This window comes from Miniopterus natalensis, chromosome 6, assembly GCF_054644295.1.
Source record: "Miniopterus natalensis isolate mMinNat1 chromosome 6, mMinNat1.hap1, whole genome shotgun sequence".
In the NCBI taxonomy this organism is placed as follows: Eukaryota; Metazoa; Chordata; class Mammalia; order Chiroptera; family Miniopteridae; genus Miniopterus; species Miniopterus natalensis.
This window is the reverse complement of record NC_142086.1, coordinates 52,945,925-52,972,537: the sequence shown is the minus strand read 5'-3', so window position 1 is coordinate 52,972,537 and position 26,613 is coordinate 52,945,925. Positions and strand designations below refer to the sequence as shown.

At 38.5% G+C, this 26,613-nt stretch overlaps 1 protein-coding gene across 2 annotated transcripts in view; it reads left to right on the top strand.

Moving 5' to 3' along the window:
* Positions 1-26,613, top strand: part of LPP (LIM domain containing preferred translocation partner in lipoma) — a 601,611-nt gene that overhangs the window by 443,496 nt on the left and 131,502 nt on the right. For both annotated transcript variants that reach the window (XM_087818248.1, XM_016200064.2), the window contains one exon: positions 16,243-16,369. In XM_087818248.1, coding sequence (XP_087674374.1) covers positions 16,243-16,369 — 127 coding nt within the window. The remainder of the gene's footprint in view (positions 1-16,242; positions 16,370-26,613) is intronic.

The following is a 26,613-nucleotide window of genomic DNA, read 5'->3' as shown; positions in this document are numbered from 1 at the left end:
CATGGTGCAATAGTTAAGGCCATGGAACGTAGTCATGTTTGAATCCTGACTGCAACACTTTGATCACTTTACTTCAAACTCTGTTGTAATTTCTTCATTGTTGAACAAGGGCAATAAGAATAACTGCCTAGCCTGGCCGGGCGTGGCTCAGCGGTTGAGCATCGACCTAGGATCCAGGTGATCGGGGTTCGATTCCTGGTCAGGGCACAAGCCCGGGTTGTGGGCTCGATCCCCAGTCAGAGGTGTGCAGGAGACAGCCGATCAATGACTCTCTCATCATTGATGTTTCTATCTCTTTCTCTCCCTCTCCTTTCCTCTCTCTGAAATCAATAAAGATATATATATATTTTTAAAAGAATAACTGCCTAAGAGGAGGTTGGTAGGATGAAGTGCATCTGAAGCCTGGCTGAATAAATTATAGCTGTGATGATGATGAGGGTCATGACAAGGATGATGATGATGATGATGATTTGTGGGTCCCCATTACATATGTTGCTGTTCACAAATTACTTGAATACTTTTACTTCTGCTTCCTTTGTCTGTCACAAGAAACAAGTGTATTAAGAGACTGAAGATCTATCTGTTTAAGGGAACCAGGCTCCAAGACGTGAAATGATGAACTAGAGGGCACCCAGCAAATTTATGGCAAAGAGGGACCTAAAACTCACAACCAGGCTGCTCTGTCCGTATATATATTTCTTAGTTGGAAAAAAATCTGTGACCCCTATTTACTGAGATTGTACGTTAAGTTACAGAGACAGTAAAGCACAGTGAGTTTTTTTCGTTCTGGCTATTACGATAGCGCAGATTTGGAGTGATGGTGCCGCATGTCCAGAGGAACAGAGATGCCTAAGGAGCAAACAGAGAGGACTCCTGGAAACTTACAGCCACAATTTTATATCAAGTCTGCACATAACTCTATGGAAGCTGCACAAATAAGCAAACGAACAAACAAGCAAACAAAAACGGCCTCCACTACCATCCTCAGCCCTTGTGTGTCAGCAGCATCTTAGAGCACTCGTGTCCCTCTACCCTGGCCTTCTAAGCATTGAGTTTTTAGCACCAGAATTTATCACAGCAATTTTGATGCTCATTTTCTTCAGTCTCTCATTAAAATGGTCATTTTTTTTAAGATCAGCAAAAAGCATACATTTCAGTGAGTAGTGTTTTCCCTGCTCTGGACTAGCTGAGCTGCTGTGCCAGGGCCCCGGGCTGCTCTGCAGGCATCTTCCCCTGTGAAGCTTTGCGTATGGGTTGACTATACCAGCAGACAGTTCCCTCACTTCCACTAAAACATCACTGGCATTTTCATGCACAGTGTAGACAGTGAAACAAACAAAGGAACACAGAGGGACACATAAGAGGTGGAGGTCAGTTACAAGTATTCTTACCTGCAATAAAAGATTAGAAATTATCAGTTTTATTTTCTTTGTACTTCTTGGGGTCTTCTCCTGGAATGCCATTCTCACTACATCTCTGGATGTCTGAATTCCACCTTCATCCAAGACTTGATTAAAATTACACTGTTTCTTGTGAGTGTTGTCCCTTTAGCTCCCCACGTTGATCCATCTCCTCTGTCTCTGTGTTCTCATGGCAGTGATTAAAAGATTTTACTGTGGATATTTTACTGTTGGTGATCTTCAGATGTCTAAAATTTCCTACTACATCTCCTAGAGGGAAGGATCATGTCTCAATTATTTCTTTAGCACTAGTGCTTAGTAGGCACTCAGCAAGTATACTTTGAATAAATATATTATTTTCTATCATCTCCATTCTTTAGTGTTTCTGTTGATTAGAAGCTCACTAGGTTGCATCTTATAAGAGAAACAACGTGATCTTTAGTGTTTTCTGTGTACTGTAACATCTAGTTACTTGATCTTCTGCAAAAGACTGTATATTCAGGAAACTTTGGAGGCTAAGTCCATAACATTAAGCATTGTCAAGAGGGTGAGGCTTTGCTGAATGACCTGGGTTAGTTACTACATTACACTTATAGATTAGGAAAAGAAGGAAGCCAATAATAACTTGCTCCCTACCTATTACCCAGGATAGTTAGAATGATAGAGATGGTGAAGCATATAAAGCTTTTGACGATATTCATGGTGTTGTTATAATAACCCTCTGTATGTTCATAACACTTAATCATATCAAACTCATTTCATTCTGATTAGAGTGACACTCTGGACCCCATCCTTCTGGGTCGTAATCTTTAGTTACTAAAGCTTGGGAAGCAGTATCTAGAATCAGTGTGGTTGGGTACACATCATAGCTCCTTTTTATACCAGCTGTGTGACTTTGAGCAAGTTATTTAGCTTCTCTGTGTCTGTTTTGTCATCTGGAAAGTAGGGTAGCAAAAGTACTTATGTCATTGGATTATTTCAGAGTTTAAAGGAGATAACACTTGTATGGAGTAGTGACTTCATTGATGTTATTATTGTAGTGCCAACATTGTGTAAGGGCCTGGATAAAGAAAATTATCACCATGGAACAGAGGTATTTCTCTTTGAAAAGCATGTTAGTAGGAAGTAATGGTTAATGAAAAGGAGAGAGGAGAGATGGAGTCCAGCTTGATAGGGATGCTGGACTCACCTGTAACAGGAAGCTCATGGGGTCTGCAGACACTGAGAAGAAACACCCTTTGTTAGTGAGGGAAAAGGAGACTTGCACAGGGATGTCACCAGCACAGCTTGGCAGAATCCTCTGTCGGCCACATCTGTGCCAGCTGTTGTCAGTCTGCTTAGGCTCACCAAGAATAACAGCAACAATTTTCACTTTACAGCAACTTCCATCTCGGGATCACAGTCAGAATGGTGCATAAATGTAGATTAGAGCTCCTGAGATGTGTTGCCAAGAATGGGACATCAAGAATGCATCACTGTTTTGAGAGGATCTTTCATGTTGAAAAAAGGACTGAATTAGTTCAGAATTAAGCCTGCTTTCCTTATTTGAGCTTTCTTCTTGATTCTATACAGATTTTCTAGATGACCTTGGACAACGTAATTCTCCTCCTTGACTCTCAGTTTGTTTGTTTTTCATTAATGAATGGGTTTAATCTACCGCTGAATGATCTCCAGTGTGTCTTCTGTTCCTGAAATTCCATTAGTACAGGGCATCTAGAGTTACTCCCTCAAGAGCCTACTGCTTGTCACTTTTTGGAAAAGTCTAAGTTCTTGTAGAGTAGAATATTTTCATAGTATTTTATTCATGGTTAGACCATAATCCATAGTAGAAAAAATACTACTTTGGTCACTAGGAAATGACATTATCTTTTAGCTTTCCATATGAAAAGTACTAGTGTCTTTTACATGATTTTTCACTTTGCCCACTTTGAAGTATAGTGCTGTTTATCATTTCCTTTTACTAATTTAAGATTTACCATTAGCCCTCCAGCTTGTGTCAGAGACTGGTAAAGGAAGCAGTCTTTAGAACAGCATTTCTTCTCTTGCTGAATTGTTAGTGAAGGCATCAAAAATGGCCATGGCTCCCGAAGTCTTGTTCTCAGTCCACCTCCATCACAATTACCCAGAAAGCTGGTTATGTCTTTAGTTGCTATTTTTCTACACAAAGGAGATATTATATCATAAAAAGTAATACTTGCCTCTAAGAAAAGTTCCTTTGATAATTCAAGACTTTGTAATATATGATTAAATTCCCCTAAATGTTATGACCTATAAGTGGAGAGGTAATAAAATCTCTCTGAAGAAATGCAAATGGATTCAGAGGCCAAGGCTTTGTGTGGTGGTTAAGCCTGCACTTTCTGGAGTTGGCAACTGGATTCAATCCCAGTTTCTAGTTACTTCCAAAGTGACCTTTGTGCCTCAGTTTTCTCATTTGTAAAATCAAAGTACTAACCACGTGATGGGGCTGCTGTGGTGATTAAATGAGTTAATTAATGTAAACTATTTTTAACATTGTCTAGCCCCTCTATACACTCAGTATACCTTAATTATTTTCAATCTCATAAATCAATATATGTATAAAATGAATCAATATAAATCAATAAATGTATATACTTCTACCTTTCAGAGTTTATGGAAAGGGATATTTCTTTAATAGAATTACTATTATTTCAATCATGGTTGATGATTACTAAGAAATATTAAATGCTACTGGTCATTAGATTCTGTATCAGAGCACGATCTTTCTCCACCTCTGGTACAGCTCTGAGGAATGACACTGAATCATTCAAGTTCCCTCATCCACCTTCCTGCCACATGTGAAAGACATTCATAGCTCAGTTTTGACAGACTGTGGGCCTTTGATACAAGCCATGAGTCCCTCTTAAGTATTAGCACATTCCATGTATCATCTTAGTATTACTCACAATGGCCCTGAGATGGAAGCATTCCCTCTCCCCTGCCTGCCTACCCTTCCAACCACACTTATTGATGAAAAAACTATTGCTAAGTTTTTAAAAGTTTCTGAAATTTTATACAAAATAAGAGATATATAACTTGGCATTTGAACCAGCATTTCTGCTTCTGAAGCCCACACTTTCTCCATTACACCACAATCAATGTTTCTGAAAGTAAAAGGGGCCACATTGGTCTCCAGCCTCTGGTATAATTAGCATCACGCTTTAATCAGTGAGGTTGACTGCCTTGATTAACCTTTATGATAGATCATGTAAGTTTCGTATTTCTAAATGAGTATATAGAGGCAGCTGTAAATCAGTGGAAAAACACTGAGCTTGGATCAGAAGACTCATGTTTAACTCCTGGCTTTGCTACCTACTATGGGTGTGATTTTTGCTAAGTCACTTAACATAGTCACTTAACAAAACCACTAACTTGATTTATTTCCTTATACCAAAAAAAAAAAAAGAAAGAAAGAAAAATGCTCTCATGCTGTGGAAAGCATTAAATTACACCTAGTATGTGAGCATGTTGTACCAGGGTTCCTTGTTGCCTGTAAGGGAGCATAAGAGTGTGAAAGGTTTTCTCTTTCCTTCAAATTCTGATTCAAGCCCTTTATCCTCGTGGCATGTTTTTTGTAAGCTTTAGTCTATTGTATATTCTCTTTCCTCTGTATCCATATCAGCTATTGAAGTGTTCATACGATATTTATACAACATAGCATATCCCTACACACATCATTAAAGAGAATAATAATTTATTAATCAGTGCAGGCAATAAATGGGTGATATGACCATTGCATTTAACCCATGAGGTGAATCCTATCAACCCCATTTTATAGATTAAGCAACTGGCATTTAGTAAAATGCAGCATCTTGCCTGGATCACAGGATTGGTAAGTAGTGGAGGTGGAGTCTAAACCCAAGCTGGTAGCCCTTAGAGCCCGTGCTCCTAAGTTCTAAGCGATGCTGGCGGTTATCATCACACCAATGAACAGTCAGTGTTTAGCTTTGCTCTTCGTTTCTCCCTCATGTGCCTTGATTTCCTGACTGGATCATATTTCCTTGAACTTGGTATATCTCATCTTGATGACTGGCTTAATGCCCAGTTACTAGCATTGGTGGAAAATTTAATGTAGATCTCACCACATGGCGCAGTTTTCCACCACGCTGGAATATTCTGGAAGCCAGGACTCTTAACTCCTTCCTCTTCTTTGCCTTGGGCCAGAGGCTAATCTTCCCTCTATGTTGTCACTTTGATTGATTTTCACAGGCCAAGCAAAAAACATTTTCTCTGTTATTCTCACTGGGACACTTTGCCTGCCTTCCCTCCAAGGCCCAGAAACCCAGTGTGATCAGTGCGCTGTCAGAGGGAGGACTTGTTTGCCACAGGTGGCGTTGCTATTGAACAGAAAACATCCCTTCCTCTGCATCTGAAGTGACTTGGATCTCTGAGCAAGCACCTTTCTGACTCAAATGAAAACCGCCTTGTGTCAGGTGAAACAGCGGGAGTTAACCATTTGTTTGCTGGTGTGCATTTCCCACGAAAGACTCAAAAACAGAAATTTACCTCAGCCATGGAAAGTGATGTGCCAAGCAGCGTATTTGCATATTAAAACCGAAAACAGATTTGCATGTTATTTCAGTGTCTGGTGTCACGTTCAGGCATCTGCCAAGCCCACTAGAGAGAAACAGCTCATATAGCAGGAAAGTGTTTCTGTGCATATCAGACCGAAAATCTAGGGGACTTTTTTTTTTTCCAACAAATTGTCCTCATGTTAGGTTCTCCATTTTCTCCTGGCTTCATACTTGAAAATACCAAAGAAAAGACTGAAAACCCATGTTTTATAATGCATATTTATTATTTTCTAAGGGTTATTTATATTTTACTATATTTTATTTAAATAATTTAAAAGTTATAAAGAAAAAATATAAGTTACTCATAATCCCATTAGTCTACATAAGCTGTTATTTTTTCGTATATTTTCTTTTGGTATCTGTTTGGTTTTTGTTGTTGTTTTTAAAATATATCTTTATTGATTTCAGAGAGAGGAACGGAGAGGGAGAGAGAGAGATAGAAACATCAATGATGAGAGAGTCATTGATCGAGCCTGCAACCCGGGCATGTGTCCTGACCGGGAGTCGAACCCCAATCGCCTGGATCCCAGGTCGAAGCTCAACTGCTGAGCCACACCTGGCTGATCTAGTATCTGTTTTTTATACCTATGTAGACACACACACTGGCACTCTTGCCTGTACAGGGCAGGGCATAAGTAGGTCTACGGTCATTTGTATGGAAAACAGTACAGTAATTAAAAAATAGTAATACAAGTATAAACTCTGTTTCACATACTCACAATGGCAAACCTACATTTGCCCCATCCTGTATATTTTTATACATTTGTAATTATCAGATACTTTTTAAATTAAATTTATTGGGGTAACAATGCTTAATGGGATCAAATAGGTTTCAAGTGTACATTTCTATGATACACGATTTTTGTGTTGCATTGTGGGCCCACCACCCAAAGTCAAATCATCTTCCCAGATGTACTATTTTAATATCCTCCTTTTAATATGATAATGGCAAGGATTGTGAGATAATCTCAATAGCCATGCACCTGAAGCTAAAATAAAATAATGTTGACTGTCAACTGTAATTTAATTTTTTTTGAAAAGGTGAACAAGTATCTAGCAATAAAGAATTGGTAAAACCCCATTTTGAACACAGTGAATTACAGCCACAGTTAAGCTGGAGCCCTGGTAAGAGAAACACTATGATGTCTGCTTGATATAGCTTTATCAAAAGTGGAGCTTCTGCCCGGCCAGGCATGACTCAGCGGTTGACTGTCGACCTAGGATCCAGATCAAGGTTCAATTCCCGGTCAGGGCACAGGCCCAGATTGCAGGGCTCGATCCCTGGTCGGAGGCGTGCAGGAGGCAGCTGATCAATGATGATGCTCTCATCATTGAAGTTTCTCTCTCTCTCTCTCTCTCTCTCTCTCTCTCTCTCTCTCTCTCTCCCCCCTTCTCTCTGAAATCAATAAAAGATATATTATTTTTTAAAAAATTTTAAAGAAAGTGGAGCTTCTGGTTGTCGATAATTCTATGGGACAATGCATAGGACGCGGTGCCTTGTGATAAAACCTTTCTTCCCAATGTTGACGTAATTGGTCCTCTCCAGGCAACCAAATAAATATGGAACATCTCAGAGAAAGTCACTGCTAAACACTGGTGAGGCACAGCAAAGACCAAGACCTGGTTTAATTTGGAAACACAGCCTTGAACAATAATTTTTTCCATTCATTAAACTTTTATGTCTTGAGTCTTGTTGAGGTAAAACCTACCAATGGAAATTATGTCTTGTAATTGTCTTGCCTTGGTGATATCAAATCATTTATGTCTAACATGCATGAAGCCTAATTAGTGGGGAGGGGGTGCATGTAGATTTTAGCTACAGTATTGTGGAAATAGCTTCTTATAGTCTCGTGTTAGGGACAACGTAAGGTGGAAAGGGAGCAGTTGAGAGAAATCTGATCATCCCTCAGAGGTAATTTGCTTTCTCCTTTAAGGAGGGTCTGCCTAGGGACTAAAGGGGGAAGGAGCAGTGGAATGAGAACTTTGGCTCCCTGGACCTCAGGCCTAGCAAACAAGCATGTTCCAAGCCCAAGCACTCTTGAGGCTGCCTTGACACATGGAAACTGAGAGTGGTGGGCGTGGAGAGAGGCCGCTCTCTCTCAGCTCAGCCTACAGCATCATAACACCCTGGTATGCACACACCGCAGACCCCTTACTGGACACCCAGCGCTTTCCCTTGGCTGGGGTAACATCCAGTAATTTTACCATGCCGTAATTCAGAATCATCACTTGTTGGCTGTGGTTCCAAATTTGGCTTAGGAAAGGTGATTTAGAGGCACCACTGCCTAGCACGAGAAAGGGAATACGAAAAAGAGGTAGCAAGAAAATCAAGCTTTTGGAAGCTGAGACACATTGGAATAGATTTTAAAGCTAGAATCAAATTCTTAAAGTCAAAATGTCTGGGTCTTCCTTGGGCACTTACTATTTATTCTCCAAGAAAATGGAACTCATGATTAAGAGAACTAAGAGCATGCTTTTCTCCTCCCATGAAGCTGTGGAGAATGTTCCTTTAAGGGCTTCTAATGGTTTATAGACCGTTCACCTTGTCCCTTCCTTCTCTGTGTCCCCCTGCTGTTAACATGAAGCAGAGAGGGTGTCCAGCAAGCTTTCTGCCCTTGGGCTAAAGAGGTGCCCTTCCATTAGACAGTGAGGCATTGGGAGAGAGGAGGATAATTCAGTGAGAGTCAGAAAGTAGAAGCAGCCTCCGGAAATTGCAAACTGCAAACTTGACACAGTTAAATAGGGGGTGGGGGGAATGAAAATATCAGAAATACACTTTTCTGGCAGGCTTTCAGCTCCAAAATGGGGCTAATTCTACCTTTTGAAAGAAGATAATTTCCATGTTTCTTTTTTTCAAGAGCACATAATTGAAGTTATTTTCCCTCCGAGAGAGGAATCTCTTGTACATCATTACAAATGGACAAGAAAAATGAGCGGCTCTGGTGCTCGGAGTGATAGAGTATTCATTATCATGTAATGTTTCTGAATATCTTGGCCGCCTTTTTGCGGGATTGTATCTGCCTGGGCTGTGCTTTTCTGGCGAGGTTCAGATTTGCAGTAAGTTCAAGTTGTCTAGCGCTATGTAATGAGATCAACAGCAGGTAAGGACTCACCGGAGAAAAATGACCCACGCTGAGGTCAATATCAGGGTAACACGAGCTATTGGGGAGCCATTTTCTAAGGTGGGTCCTTACCACGTATATCAAGATAGTTACATTGTTGATAACAAAGATTCGAGGCAGTGGGTGCGCTCCTGGGGGTCCCCTGCTTGCGCGGTCCTGCTGGCTGCCCACCCTGCGCCCTTTCTCTAGGTGGGGCCGGGCAATTCTTCCCCCGGCCAGGGGGAGCGTGGCCGCAGGAGAGGGTGCTCGGCTTTGCATGTTCTTCATCTCATGCCCGCATGCAGTGAAAGTTCAGTAGGCTGCAGAAACCCTGTGACCTGCCCGCTGCTTACTCAGATTCAGAATGCTGAATGAAGTTCTAGATTGTTTCGTGGGATGCTGACAAGTGATTCGAATCCTCTTATAAATGGAAATCTCTGTAATAATGAGGTTTCCACTTACTCAGTGTGACTTTTTATAGACTATAAAGTGTCCATAATATGAATATCTGTGATTTCACTATAAAAATCTATAATGATATGTGCCCTGCATGTTATAGACACAAAACTATGATGGAGTAGAATCAAAGGAATCTTTGGAAACATCACTTTACATATAAAGATCCTAAGGCTCAAGGAACAGATCAGAATTATGGGCCATTAAGGCAGAGCTAAGATTAGAGAGATACACGGGTCTCTGTACTTGTGTTAGTTCCTAGGTAAGAACACCATGAAGTGTTATGTAAATATGACTAATATTGTTATTTGTGCTATTCTTAATCTGGCAGTTTTCTTGTTCACAGAAGATTCAGCCCATATGTGTTTTGTTCACAAACAGTCCTCATTTTTGCACAGTCTCACCTGTTACTTTTACCAGGGACCTAGGTCCAGATTTGGCTGCAGTGTTCATATTAAGCCTTCCCTGGAATAATAATCCGCTGGGCCCCTAGCAAGAGAAGAACCACGGCAGGAAAGAACCAGTTGCAGATACATGAACATTTTCCCATAAAATCTTCATTATAGAAGAAGGAAAAATATATATATATATATAAAAATTTAATAGTATCTAAAGCACTGTGCCATCACTTTCCACCATTAACCTTTGAGCATATTTCTGCCCGGTCTCCCTTCTGTAATTTACAGTTAGGCAGGCCATCCTGGTCAGTGGATGGCTGTCCTCCCTGGGGTGAGCGCCTTCCTTGTTGTACCTCGTATGGCTGCCTCTAATGTAGCCTAGCTGTGTGTTCAGAAAGAAGAAGCAACAGATTTCTGTGAAGAGTTAGCAATCTCTGCCTCACTTAGTAAATATCACAGTCCTTTTTAAGCACATTAGCCACTAAATTACTCAGAAATAGCATGATGTCTGGTAGCCTTTTTTAAGGCATCATTGGCCTTGGTATATGAGATGTTTGCTGATATGCATATTTTGGAAGCCTGGCTTTAATAAAGTCAGTCCCCATTTTTGAATCTCTTAATGATTCTCTATTGCCTAAAACAAAGAACAAAGTCTTGACATTGAACATAGCCCATTCCTCTGTTCCTCCTCTACTTTCCTATCATTTCTGTTATTATATATGTTCTTTTATACATGCTTTTCTTGGAATGTCGTTATGTTTTGTCTATTTTTTTCTTTTTCTTTCCTTTCCTCCCTCTCTCTCTCTACCCTAACCCCTTCCTCCCTCCCTTTCTTATTTCCTCCTTTCCCTCCTTTCTTCCTAACATCTGGTGAAATCCAATTTATCCTTCAAGATCAAACTAAGAGGGCTTCTGCTTTCTGGCAGCTTTTTCCCATCTCAGAACACTGAATTCATACCCATGTTTTAGTGCTTGCACTTTATTGTAATTACCTATTTTCACGTCTCTTTTTTTTTTTTTTCTCTTTCTTCTTAAACTGTGAGTTGTCAGAGACAGGAATCCTGAATAATTTGACTTTATAATGATAGTGCTTGGCACTTGGCAATTTTTTAGAAAAGGTATGTTAAAAGAATTTTAAAGGAGTCCTCTGAAATCTATTTCTCAGTAACTTAACTGTGGGCCCTGTGATGTATTTCACCTTTAAGTATTTCAAAGAACACACATAATAGTGATTAATATTGATACTTAGAAGAATGTCTGTTTCTTAGAAAAGGCTAGAGGCTTTGTTTATATTTGTTTTGAAGTGCTATTGTTTCCCTATTTAACAGTAAACTTCCACTCTGAAAATATCTTTGCTTAGATAATCAACTCAGTATATAAAAATCCAAGTTATTACAGAATAATAGAACTAGAAGGGCCTGGAGAGGATGACAGTGGGAACCCTGGGAGGCATTGCAGCATAGCAGAAAAATGCTCAACTCTGCACACCTGGTTTCAGTCAGGGCTCGCTGGCTTTCAAGGATGGTACTTCCTAGGGTTGCTCAATTACATTCTCTGAGCCTCAGTTCTTTCATCCATAAAATAGGACCACAGATCATGTATGTGAATGAAGGCAGGCACCTTGAAAAGGGGCGTACAAGTACGAGGAATTATTATTATGCCACAATGAATAGACTACTGATACTACTCACCTTCTATTTTTGAAAAAACTAAAAAACAAAATAACGCAACCCATCTCCTTCCTACTCCCTACCACACAAAGTTTTACGTATGTTCTATTACCCAGATGCGATGCTAGTAGCTACTTATTAAAAGTGAATTGGACACAGTTATTAATTTTTTTAGGACATGTTGAGTCCTAAGCACTACTGAGAGAGAGAGATGAAAAGGAAGGGGGTCTCTTCACCCCAGTGACAAAAATTTTATACTACTTATGGGACTTGAATCCCGAAGAAGGCCCTGGGCTAGATCATCTTCCATGTGAGAGTCAACTAGAAACTGAGGAATCCGTGTTTTCACCCATACATATTCCATGGATGTTAAGTACTATGCATTTGGGGAGAGGGGTAGTTCTATAGCCAAATAACTTTCAGAAACATTAGAAGAGATGATCTCTCGGTCTTTCCGAATGTATTATTTCAGAAACAGTGTGACAAGCAAATAGTAAGGAGGTTTTTTGTTTGTTTGTTTTTTAAAATATATTTTTATTGATTTCAGAGAGAGGAAGGAAGAGGGAGAGAGAGAGACAGAAACATCATTAATGCGAGCAAGAGTCATTGATCGGCTGCCTCCTGCAGGCCCCATACTGGGGATTGAGCCCGAAACCTGGGCATGTGCCCTTGATCGGTAATAGAACCGGGATCTCCGGGATCATAGGTCAATGCTCAAGCCCTGAGCCATGCTGGCCGGGCTAGGAAGGTGTTTTTGACGAATAAATTAATGATATAATTTTCTTATAATCTGTGAAGTACTGACAAGGTAAGTACTCTGAAATTAGAGCTCTACTTGAAATGTAAGTGCTAAGGGTAAAATCTGAATTGCTTAGATTTACAGAGGACAGACTTAACATTCTTGCTGCCTTTATTTAGGGTAAAAGGGAAGCAGACACTAGGCTCAAACAATGATAAAATATGTCTATTCCCTGAGGGCCCACCCTAAGCCAGGAAGCAAGAATTATCAGGTTTTCTCTTTGATAGCTGTTGATTTAAATTAGAACAGCCAGCACCATGAATATTAGAGATACTCTTTCATACTTTTCTAGCAGTTTTTTCTGTGGGAAGCAATGTTTGGTTGGGAGGAAAATGCATGGAATTTGGAGTCAGGTGACGCCATATTTGGGCTCAAATTCTCTCTTTATTGCAAGGCTGGAAAACAAAATGTAAGTCATTTTCCCATCCTTGTCTTCATCTATCACCTGAACTAGGGTAATCCCGCCCCTCAGAGACAGGTTGGGGAGCCTAAAGAGAGTCCCTTTGTAATCCTGGTTTGAGAGTGGTTAAGCTCTATCAGATACAGCGTGAGGGGCAAGCTGCTTCACTTTAACTCACAGACTGTGAGGTAACATTAGCGAGCCCATTCTACAGAAGGAAATCTGAAGTTGTGGAAGGTTAGGAAGCGCACCTAAGGACAGCAAGTTTGTGGCATAGTTAAATCTCTGTCTCCAACCACAATGCCACTGCCGCATAGTATATCCCTTCGCTGTCCCTGGCCACAGATATATTATTGAAGTCTTATATTTCACTACAGTCTCATGGGGCTCCCATCCATCCTCCATTCCAGAAAGAACTTTGTAAATCTGATTAGCACCCTCCTCTGCGTATAATCCCAACAGCGGATTCTAATGTCTGGATGCTCCTGCCTGAGGGTCTTTAGATGTGTTCCCAGTGGTAGTGGTTTACAAAATTCCTGGAATTGTAAGTAATTATAATAATAATTACAATTTGTCATTGTAAATTGAAATTTATGTGCATCTTTATGGGTGTCATTCTCTGCCAAAAGGGAGTTTAGCTCATCAAACTTTCAGAGTTGTCCATGGTCTCACACAGGCCTCTAGCACTGGCCCACAGGGAGCCCTAAGCGCCTCAGTATGGCATGGCAGTTCCTAACTGACTCTTGCCTCTTAAACCCCAAACCACTTGCAGATTTTCCTCCCACACCAATCTGCTCCTGACCTCTGCCCTTTGGCTCCTCTCAGAGTTCCCCGCTTCATTCCAATTAGAAGCCTGTTCAAGAGTTTCATTAGTATCCATCATACCTTTATCACTTGATTCATCGCATCTAAAAAGTTGTAGTTCATGAACTGCAGAAGTGCAGTTGCATACTGTAAAATAAAGAAAGAATCTTAAAAAATGAAAACCCGCCAGGATTCCACCCCCAGAGATGATCCCCTTTAACACTTGAATAATGTCCTTTCAGGCTCCCCCCCCCCCATCTTTATATAGACCTGAAGATAATATTAAACTGTACTTCCTTTACAAAAATGAGAGCTTCATTTAGATATTCTATGACTGGATCTGTTCAGTTGATAACATGCGAGGTCATCTTTTCATATTGTACATACCAATTTACAATGTTTTCTTTTAAAACCTGTTTATGTTCCATGTATGTGTCTGTTAATGTCTATTTAGGTGGGCTGTTACCAGTAGATGGATAATTACATTATTCTTCCTTCTCTCAAATATAGTTCCTGTGACCAGCCTTGGTCATACAAATTTGTTATCGTTTGAGTATTTCTGTAAAATTTTCCTAGAAGTGGATAGCATGTGTACAATTTAAAGTTTAATAATAGAAGCAAATCATTCCTCCAGTGTTCATATCTACATACAGTCCTGCCAATATAGTGTGCTTTTTTATAATTAACCATTTGTGCATGTTTCTCACCCCCACTAGACTGCAGTCCTCTCAAAGGCAAAGACTATGTCTAATACGTCTCTGTATCCTTTCCCGATGCTTGCAGGGGGGACACAAACACGAAAAATGAGTGGATAAACTAATAAGCAAATGAATGAATGAGTGATTCGATAGCTCCTTTAACTCTCACACCAATTCCATAGGGCAAGCATTATTTGCATTTTAGAGGAAGCCCTAAGTTTAACATTTAATGTCTGCTGAATAAATGAGTGAGTCTAGGATGGGTACCGGCCCAAACTTTATTATAATTAGCCCCAGCTCTAAATTTTTGGGGTGTCAATTTTCTTATCTCACAATGAATAGATTGAGATAATGATTCTTCAGATCCTGGCAGGCGGCTCTCCTTTTTGTCTCTGTCCTGTCACATGTCATAATTTAGTCACTGCTTTGAATCTCCCATCCTAATTGCCCAACAGTGAAATAAAATCCCAAGGGTAAAGGTAGTGACAAACATAAAAAAATTCTTGGCATTTTCAGCCTTCTGCACATCTGAACTCCAACTTTCTGTACATTTTTAAAAACCTAAAAAATGGATGGTAATTATAGAGAAAAGGCCAAATAGGTAGCAATTAACAATTTTACATATGTTTAGAAGGCATTTTATGCCTTAGGTATCACACAAATAATCAATATCCATCTTGGAATTGTTGAAATAAATGTTGGTAGTAAGAATGAAACATTTGTATAGGGATTTGTACTTTACTGCGTTTTCACACAGCTAAAAGAGCATAATAGTACAATGAAGATAACTGGTGAATGAATATGCAAGTTTTGTTGAACTAGTTCTTGTAAACTATTCATGACAAGAGAAACTCTTGGTCAACAATTTTAAGAATGCATAAACATAAAGGAAGAGCATCCCCACTCTCATCTCTGCCCAGTAGATATCAATGTCATTTCTAAACCTTTTATAAGTCTGTCTATTTTTAACACTTTGATTCAAGATATTGGGGTATGATTTTGGAAATGGTCCAAGTCATTATATAGCAAAAGAAAATATGATAAATTCCCTTTTATTTACACAGCACAAGATTAGTTTACATCTGTAATCTGGCCTTTCTTCTTTCTCTACTTACTTTGGACTCTTGGTTGGTCACCTTAAGTGCTCTTTCACCTGGCACTTGACTCCCTTACGTTGCTAGAATTCTGGCTCACCTACTGATTAAAACACCAGCCCAGTGTCGGTGCTACTGATTTACTTTCCCTGTTTGATATCTAGCTGGCTGCAGTGCTGGTAAGAGAAACATTACTCAACTTCCTTGACTGGAACACAAGGCCCTTCATTTTCTGGACACCTGTATTCAGTAGATGTGTTTCGTTTTCTGTCTCAAACATTATAAATGGTCCAGAAATACACAAGTGCCAGGAGCTCCTTGTGCCACCTTAATGTGAGAAACCTCTTTTAACTGAATAAGTCCTGGTCTCTGTCACCACCTGTCCTCTGGAATTCTTCTTCTCAGGCTATGTGAGAGGTTGTATCGGTATCCTGATGGTGCCCTTTCTACAGTTGCTTTATTTTTAATTATTGGTGTGCCTTTCTCTCTCACTTCACTATAAGCTCCACAAGAAGGAGGCTCAATTTATTATCTTTTTAATAAATATACAACTGGTGCATGGTGACTCCTAGCAATTATTGAATGAAGCAGAGTCCTGCTGTTGTAAACGTGGGTTTCTAAAGCCTGATGGATGACTTCTGTAGATTAGGCAAATGAATAAAGTGTTGTGTCCAAGATCAGACACTGAATAACTGACAAAACCAATGTTAAAACCCAGGTCTCCTGATAGCCACATCCAGTGCTTTTTTCTCTACACTGCAAACACTACCTGATTGTCTTGGTTGATGTCTAGATGGCATTTAAAGGACTGTGTGTTTTCTCATTTACAGGGTGGACAAACGGTACCAAAGGGGCCTGCGGCTGGTCCCCCTTCATTCCGCCCTGAAGATGAGCTGGAGCACCTGACCAAGAAGATGCTGTATGACATGGAAAATCCACCGGCTGACGAATACTTTGGTGAGTGGGTTCTAGAGCTGATTTCGGTAGTAATGTGAATTTATGAATTGCATGCCAATTATGCGGTGTTATAGATACATAACTTGTCCTCAGGGAAGTTGTAATTATTCAGAAGAGATAAGGAAAATACAAATAATTGCTAATCTAGGTAAAATGTTAAAAGAGGCATGAGAGAGGCTTGCTTAGGTCAAATGTTATAAATTTAAAATCTCTATTCATCAGGAACATCAGGAATGCTTTATAGAAGAATTGGTGGCACTTGAACCTGGACCCTTAAAAACAGTGCCTCAAGTTTTTTTGTCATGAAATACTACTGCCCAGTCTGTTGGAGATCAATATTTTTATAGAGTATAATTAAAATTAGTTACTAAGAAAATGAAATTTAAAGAAATATAAAATGGAAGACCAAGTTTTACCATTATTAGATTAACAAGAATAAATTACTCTATTAAATTGCTATAATATTTTCTAAATGCTCTGTATACTTGTCTCATCACAGGGTGATAAACATTTCTTAGTCAGACACCCATTTCTTAGTCAGACTCCTTTTGACTAGTGCTGCTTTAAGGACATGTGGAAAAAAGACATTAAATTTAGGGAGCATCGGGGTGGAAAGACACAGAGGTGGGAAACTGCACGCCGCACAGGGCTTTTACTTCCTAAGGTATTTCCTATTTGTATGTCTTCCCACTGGCTTCTTATTTGGGAATATGCATTGAAAGGTGAACTGAAAGCACTGGTCCAAAGCCATGTCATCGATGGGCTGTGTTAGGATGTGAAAATCATGGCATTTATTTGTATGCAGGAGGCAGCATAGCTTAGCTAAAAGAGCATAATAGTGCAAATAAAGAATTCTGGTTCTGTCCCTCTCTTCCTCTCGCTGACTAAGCAATATTGCCATGTTCCCCATCTGCCTGAGCTCCATTTCCCACTTTGATAAATCAAAGGGTAGAGCAAATGTTCTCTAGCGTTTCTTTCAGCGCTAGTAAGATCACATGGAAGCAGCATCAATCCAAAGAAATATAGCAAAGCTGAAGAACGTAAGTTGATATAGATTAGCACAAAGGCATGGAAAACAGTAAAAAAGTCTCTACTTATATTAAAACATACTGTAAGTATATTATGTTCTTGTCATTGACATGAGAGAATTTACATTGGAGTCTAAGATAAACTTTTGTAAAAAGCGTGTTAAAAGTGAAAAAATATGTTCTCTGTATTAAGGTATATTAAAAATGAAAAGTAATAATACCAAGTATATATGCTTCAAATAGTATAGCAAAAAAATGCATAGCGCCCGGCCGGGCGAGGCTCAGCGGTTGAGCGTCGACCTAAAATCCAGGCGATCGGGGTTCGATTCCCGGTCAGGGCACATGCCCGGGTTGCGGGCTCGATCCCTGGTCGGGGGCGTGCAGGAGGCAGCCAATCAATGACGACTCTCTCATCACTCTCTCCTTCTCCTTTCCTCTCTCTGAATCAATAAAGATATATTTTTTAAAGATGCATAGCAATAAGGAAAATTGTGTTAATGACTATATATTAAGCACTTTGGGAAACAGATATAAATCAACTATTATATTTGCCTTCAAGAATGGTCCTAGCTCTACTACTTACTAGCTTAGACAACTTTAATAACTTGTTTAATCTCTCTAAATATTTGTTTTTGTTTTGCTTTATCTAGTGGAAGTAGTAGCTAGCTTATACTGTTATTGTGAGTATTGAATGAAATATTTATAGAAAGCATTTAGCCAAGTTCTTGGCATGTAAAATATGATATGCCCAATAATCAAAGTTATCCCATACTTTAAGAAAACAAGATATGCCCTTAAAATTAATTAATAACTGGATTTAAATTTAAGTTCCTATCAAAAATAGAACATATGTCACCAATTGGTAAGTAATCATTGCCAAATGATGTTTACAAACCATGAGGAAAATGTGGAATAATGATTAACTTTTATTGAGTGCTTACGATACGACAGCACTATTTTATGTACTTTATCAGAATTAACTCGTTTAATCCTTACTGAAAAAATGTAACCCTATAAAGTAAATGTTATTATTATTTCCAGATTAGGACATTGAGGCACAGAAATGTTAAGTAATTGGTCCTTATCAAAGGTAATAAATTTCAGAACTGTATTAGAATCCAGGCTCCAGGCCTATACATCTTTTTTTCTTCTAAAATTCTTTCCCTCAGCTTTGTTGAGGTATACAAAAAAAAAACCCCAAAACCTGTATATACTTAATGTATACGATTTGGTGGGTTTGGACATATGTTTACACTTCTATTGCCAATACCACAATCTAGGTTATAAACATATCCAGCACCTCCAAAGGTTTAGGATGTATATTTAGAAAGGTTTTATGGAGAAGATCAGCTTTGGCCAGATGGAAAATAATAGAGGATATTCTCTTCTAAGTAGATAGAATGAACAAAATATGACTTGAGGCCAGGACGATTCAAGGAAAATTTACTCTATGTGGAAAACAAACACTAAATGTCCATTACATGCAAGTTACTCTTCTAAGTGTTAGAGATGTAGGACACAAGCAAACATGGATCTTACCTTTAAAGGTGCTTATAGTCTAATAAGGCATGTGTATAGAATTATGATATTTAATCATAACTCAAGGTAGAAAGTGACAAGTGGCTTAAAGTTCATTCAAAGGTCTTTGAGAATTCAGAAAAGGGAGGAAAGACATCTAGAGGCAAGAATGGAAAAGTGTTTATGGAGTAGTTAGCCTTTGAGTCAAGTCTTTAAAATTATGCTAATAGATATTTCCAAATAGGGCAACATTATAGAAATGATGTCATTTCTGTTGAGGGGATTTTTAACATATAGGGAATAAAACCACTGAAGAGAATTACCTATGTAGGAAGGAACAAAATATTGGGAAATAAGATTGGAGAAGCAGGTTGGGAGCAATACGGAAACAACTTTTATTATTGTTGTTTTTTTTATTATATTTTTAATTACAGTGACATTTAATATTATTTTATATTAGTTTCAGGTGTATATCATAGTAATTAGATAATTATATAATTTACAAAGTGACCCCCCCCCTATAATTCTAATAACTACCTGGCACCATACATAGTTATTGCAATATTAACTATATTCCCTATGCCGTACTTTACATCCCTGTGACTATTTCATAACTCTCAATTTGTACTTAATCCTTTCGCCTTTTCACCTATCCCACAACCCCTCTCCCATCTGGCAACCCCCAGTTTGTTACTTTTTACCTGTGAGTCTATTTCTGTTTTGTTTGTTTATTTTGTTCTTTAGGTCCCATGTGTAAGTGAAATCATATGGTATTTGTATTTCGCTGTCTGACTTACTTCACTTTAGCACAATACCTTCTATGTTTATCCATGTTGTTGCATATGGTAAGATTTCATACTTTTTTATGGCCAAGTAATATTGCATTACATATATATTATATATACAATTATATTATTAGCCACTTATTTTCTTTAGCCACTTGTTATTGATGGACACTTGGGTTGCTTCCATATTTGGGCTATTGTAAATAACACTTCAGTGAACATAGGGATGCATATATTTTTTTCAGATATATACCCAGAAGTGGAATTACTGAGTCATAAAGTAGAGTGTTTTTAATTTTTTGAGAAAACTCCATATTGTGGAGAAGACTTGTAATGGCAGAGTAAAGGCTATTGAAAGTCTTACATAATGAACCTAAGCACATTGAGGTCAAATGCTGTGGGAACTGTTCCATCAGTAGTGGTTAAGAAGGTGGGTTCCAAAGCCAGAATTGATTTGAATGTCGACTCTCCCTCTTACTGGCTAAGTAAAAGCAAAAAGCAAAGGATGACTTAGCGGAACTGTCATGCAGTGTTCCACTCTAAACATTAAACATTTCCTGAGAACACTTTCCATGCCTGCCACTGTGCTGGGTGTAAGGGACATCTAGATGTAGAGGCTCTGCCCTCACGGGGCTTGTGTGGTCCTGGGAAGAACAGAAGAGAGGCAGGGATATCAGTGCAGATCATCAGCACCGTGTTGGTTCTGCCTGAGCCTACGTGAGAGTAGAAGACGGAGCCCATAAGTCTGCCTGGAGATGAGGGAAGGAGGGCTACATATTAGTGTGTATGTAGGAGGACCTGACCCAAGAGAGTTGGATAAGAGTCCTGTCTTTCCTTCTATCAGAATTTAAGCTTAGTTCCATTCTGGGCTGGAAATAACATTGCCAAGCACCACCCTGAAAGAACTTCAAGCTCTTGCCCCACCCAACCCTATTACCTGCTGTCTTTTTCCATCATTTTGCCTATTTAATGCTGGAATTTTCATGGACACTAACACTGATTTGCTGACGGTCATTAGTGCTTTCTTGTAAAAAATCTCCTAGTAGATTACAGGCTGCATCCAGGAGAGAAAGGGAACAAAATATAAACACATGATGTGAATGGTGTAGGTTCCGCTGTGGTCATGTTGCTTTGTTTTAATTAAGCCCCCACCCCCTCTTTTAACTTAAGTGAAATGAATCATGACTATATTTTTATTTTTTTTATTGTTTTAGTTCTTCATGGAGATTCTCATAACTTTTAACAGTTTTTCTTTATAATTAAAAAGCTGTTATTAAGGAATGCTTAAAGGTATGAGGAGGGATATCAAAAAGTTACCTCACAGATGACTTAAGTACAAAGAAGGTACCTTTACAGTATAGAGGCCTGGAGGAGAAGTTAATTCTATTGATGAAATTTAGCATCACCAATAATGGGACAAATTGACATGTTACAGCTGATATGATATAGTAGGAAGTATACAACATACCTATGTAATAGTCTTGCTAAAATATTTAACCTGAATCCAACCATTAAAAAATAGACAAATCCAGCCTGGCTGGGCGTGGCTCAGCGGTTGAGTGTCGACCTGGGATCCAGGCGATCGAGGTTCGATTCCCGGTCAGGGCACATGCCTGGTTGTGGGCTCAATCAATGACTCTCTCATCATTGATGTTTCTGTCTCTCTCTCTCCCTCTCCTTTCCTCTCTGAAATCAATAAAGGTATATTTAAAAAAGAAAAGAAAAAAAGAAAAGAAAAGAAAAGAAAAGAAAAGAGAAAATTGCCCTGAATTCTTGAAAAATGAATTGTTAGAAGAGACTGTGCTAGATTACAGGAAATTAAAGTAACATGCCTTTAAAATGTAAGGCATGAGTTTTGATTGGAATCTGGGTTAAAAAAAAAAAAGCAACTATAATCATTTGGGTCAAGATTAGAGAAATTTAAATATGAACTATAAGTGAGATAATATATCCATGTTAATTTCTTGTCTTGGATAATGGCATTGTGATTAGATAGGAGTAACCCTTAAATTTTAGGAATAACATGTTCAAGGTTTTAGGGTGAAATGTAATGATGTCTGAAACATCTTAGAAATAGGATTGATTGATTGATTGATTGATCGATTGATTGATTTGGGGGAGGGCAGAATTAACTTCACATTAAAATAGCTAAAGATGCGATTACACAGGTACACGGGACACACTCTTCTCCCCAAAAATGTATTGAAGCCTGTCACAAGTAAATTATCTTAGACTCCTTTCCTTGATGGTGGAAGTAGGGAGAGTCATATTCCTGTACCTTCTAAACTTAACTGTTTTAATGACTACAGTGGACCTTTGAAATTTCTCTTTCTTGTGTATTTTTTTAATTCTCTAGAGGTCACATAACCCTTTTATTGTTGTGAGGTGATAACTGTTATGGTGGTGATGACAAAAGCTGATATTTACCTAAAGCTCTATAAGCTTAAAAAGCCTATTTACAACCATGGTCTGACTGAAATCTAGTGATGATGTCTTCACTGTTCATGTGACGTAAAAGATTCAGAGTGGCTCAGTGAGTTGTCATGGTCACATAGCTAATAAGTTTCAGAATTTTGACTTATTTTTTTTATCTCAAGTTCACTCTGATTTATGACATTAAATCATACAGAAAGGCATATGTTGTTCCTGCAGCTAGTCAGTAGTTCACTGTCCCTGCCTTATTTCATCCTTTCCCTCCCAAAGTCATGATCTTTAGTGAGAGACCACCTGTGTCTAAGGCCATAAGTTTTATAGCCTGGACTTCAATGTCACTGAAATTATAGTTTAACTATCTATAACTCATGAATTAACTGATGTGGCACTAAGCATGGGGTTTTACCATGGCCTAGATATAGACTTTAGGAAGATTGTATACTTAATAGCTCCCAGTTGACCATGTCAGCTAACTGTAGCCCTGTTCTTGACCTTGGGAGAAGCCAGTCACCGATAACTATAGCTCATCTTGCTTTCTTAAGTCAGCTCTTGACAAAATATTACAAACAAGACCCTGTAATTAAGTCTTAGCTGGTTATTGTGTTTTGTATTTTTTAATGATTTCCTCTCAAAAGGTGCTAGTTTTAGTGTTTCCACGGTCTTTCTCTTCCATCTTTATAAAAAATGTTGACTTCCCTTACAGTATTAAGAATCATAATACAGCATTTGGGTAAATACATATCTCTGAAGGGAAGATAAAGTCTCTCAAGCTCCGAACATTTTCCATTGACTTTTCCATTGACTGTAGCAGTTTCCCAATGACAATGGGGTCCTTGAATGGGCCTTGAAACACTACCTTGTAAGGGGGAGAAATGAAACATAGAAGAAGGGTGGAGGTAGGAGTAAATTCTCATCTCATTCAATTAACCAAGCAGCAGGTCTTTAGCCCAAATAATTTGCAGCAAGACTACATGCCTTAGTACAAGTGTTTGCATCATGAAGCAACCTGTTTCCCTGGACAATTAAAAGAGTATGCTAATACTAGAGGGTGCACTTAGTTCCAGGGATAAACCATAGAAAGAACAATGGGTGATGAACTATAAATTATTATAAGTTAGGGTAAATTTAAGAACATAAAATAGAGAAAATTTTAAAATTAGCTATCAAAATTAATGGGGGAGAAAGGTATCATTGCTAGAAAACTGGGGAGCTTACAGGGCTAGTTGACAGCATTGGAGCTTGTATTTTTCAGACAGCTTTGAGGGTGAAATATTGAGTAAAGTTGAGTTTGTCACACAGATATTCATGACACATCTCTTTGCATTCACCCAAGATATTTCCTTGTTGGTTGAAACACCCAGAGCCTCTAAGTTTTGTGCTTTTCTACATTTTGAAAGAGAATACATGTTTGTATGTGAGAGATTTCACATGCCTATGTCCGTGACCATGGTATGATTCCCTCCAAAATAATAGTGTTCTGGCTATACAGATCCTAAGACTAAAGACAGTCCTATTGGAATACAGCATCTCTGGAAATGGGTAGTGTAATATATTTGAGGATGGACTGAAAATATCTACAAACTTATCTTTAAGCAGAAAGCTGTAATTATCTTGGCATTATTTACAATGTATTATCTTATTCCTTTTATAAAAGAAAACTGAAGTGTGAGTCTTAAAATTGTTTAGTGAGCTATTTGAAGAATTCTTATGCCTTCAGGAAGCACTAGGTAAATTATCTTCAGAGAACCTGGCATTTATCTAACAATTTTTTTGTTGTTGTTTTTCTCTGAGTATTATTAGTAAGGTATATTGAGAAAATTTTCATGTACCCAGAAGTTTGTTCTAGGGAAGATTAGGCTTTACTGCCTCAAAGGACAATTGGACAGAAGTCGAAGATGGGAAGCAACAGGGACCTGACATGTGGTCAGCCTCAAAAGAAGAAAGGGATGCATGGGCTTGTGCTATGATTACTTTCCAATAAAACCAACTCATCATATTTGGTACTATTTATCTTCTCAATCAAGAGCAAAACATAGATCCAATGAATGTTCATGAATAAGAAGCAGAGTGCCTCAGACAACAGGGATGATAATTTGTTTCTTTTCTGTAAAAGTAAGACCAATCAATAAGTGAGCATGTCTAGAGGACTTAGGCTAAGATGCTAAGAAAGGTGAAAGCCACTGTTTGAGGCACAGTTGAAGGTATTAGAGAAAAGAAGACCTGGCACTCTGATTGCTGTTGGAGAACTGCCATGTAAAAAAGGAATGAATTGTGCTTCCAGAGTTAGCACCAAAAACAAAGTGAGGAGAAGCTGACAAATTCCCATTCAGTATCATGAATTAACTTTAACAGACAGAAGCAAGTTCTTTAACAGACAGAAGCAAGTTCTTAGAAGAGTCCAGGCCAAAGTCCAATAACCTGTTATTGGGGAAGTGGTGATGGGCATCCAATCATTTTAAGGACTATGAGATTCAATTTTGGAAATACTGCCCAATTGTGATTGATATTCAGTGACTTAGGTGACTAAACTTACCTGGGAGTCAGACTTTTGCATCCAATTTCAGTTCAACTCCAAGATGATCATTGTTATTACATGATTATAACATTTATATAATGCTTGGTGAAGCACTTTTTTATTTGTTATATCATTTGAGCTAGACAGCAGCCCTGCAAAATACACAGTATGATTATTTCCATTTGGCTTATGAAGACATGGAGGGTCTGAGTGATTAAGAGACTCCCCACTCTCCAAGGCCACCAGCACCCTAACAAAGCATAGATCCCCTAAGCAGCAGAATTGGGGCCCAGGCCCACTGACTCCAGATCCGGGTCCCTTTCCATCCATTGCACTGTCTTGGCACCATCTTCCTGGATTTGGTCATGGACTATAAGATCAGACAGCACTCTGTGCCGAAGCTTGTTCATCAGCATGAGGAACAATGTGATTGCTTTGATAGTGCTTACAGGGTCTCAGCTGAGAGGTGCTAGGTAATTTATATTTTCTCCTTTTTATTATTTTGTGTCAAGAAAATGGTTTCCAGAGTGCTCCTGTCAATTACAAACTGGTAAATGACCCCAGGTGGGCAGCTTCCTCTAGTACAGATGGAACCTGAGGCCTTTAAGGATTTTTTTTTTCTCACAGAAAAATGACCTAATTAATTAAAAACCCCAAAACCACAATAGAAGTAAAATTAGAAAATGAGTGGTTTAGAGACAAGGTTGTATTGATTTGGGGGGAAAATGGATTTCTTGGTTTTGTCTCTCTCCAGATCTTTGTTTAAGGTATCTGTGGGTCATGGGAATAGAATGTTTTCTAGTTAAGGAGACATGTTACCTATATTTCCTTTTGTGGTAGTGATTTCTGGTAAAGTGTTTGTTCAGTAAAATATATGTTTACAGCACTAAATAAATAATCCTACGCATTTTAATGTGTTCCATCTTAGCTCATGTTAATTTTTAATTAATTTGGCTATATAGGGTGTTTGTATGCATTGATTTGGAAACCTAGATTTATAATACCACCCTAAAGAAGATTTAATCATAGAAACTATCTAGAACAACCTTTCATTTTTCTGAAAACTGAAGGCCAAATGACTCGTTCAAGGTCACACAGCTGGGAGTTTTTTGAACTGCATGGCCAAATTTCCTCTCTAATAAAGAATGGAAATTAGCCTCTGCTAGGGAGAGAAGGAATGGTAGGGCTATTCACAAAGGTGAGAAAGTCGGTAAAGGCCAGTTATTTTGGTGAACTGAGACCTAGATACACCATATTTGAACTTTGGTAAATAATATTTTGCCTTGAAATATAGTAAAATAAGATCAGTAGATCCTTAGGACCTATGTTTACATACTGTCCTAAGTTCTTTGATTTTCAAATACAAAATAACTGAAGAGATCCCCAACATATTATTTTCTTGTCCTTGTCAAATTACTTACTTGTAATATTTATTATCTATCTTCCCCACTAGAATGTAAGCCTTATTGAAGGCAATAATTTTGTTTACTTCACTCTTTTGTCTTTGGTCCTAGAACAACGCCTAGCTTATAGGAAATGATTGATATTTGTTTAATTAATGAATGAACCTGTAAGTGAAATTGTGAACAGGCATTCTATCTTCTCTGTGTAAAGCCATGGTATACAGTAAACTACAGAGGGAAAATACTTCATTCATTTAAAGATTTTATTTAGCATTTTATAGAATCATAAAGTATTAGATTTGGAGTAAATCTGAGAGACTACCTAGGAAAATCTCCTCATTTTTAGAGATGTAAAAATGAGTGAGTTTTAGAGGTTCACAAACTAGTTCCTGACAGAGCCATGAATTATAACTCAGACTTTCTCATTCCTTTGTTTATTCACTTAAAGGGACTGAAAATTTTATAGAGTAAAACATGCTCAATACATCCACTGAACTTCAATCAAAATTTGATTGACTCCCTTTGACTTGATCTCTTTTGTATGTGTTTTCCCTGAAAATTG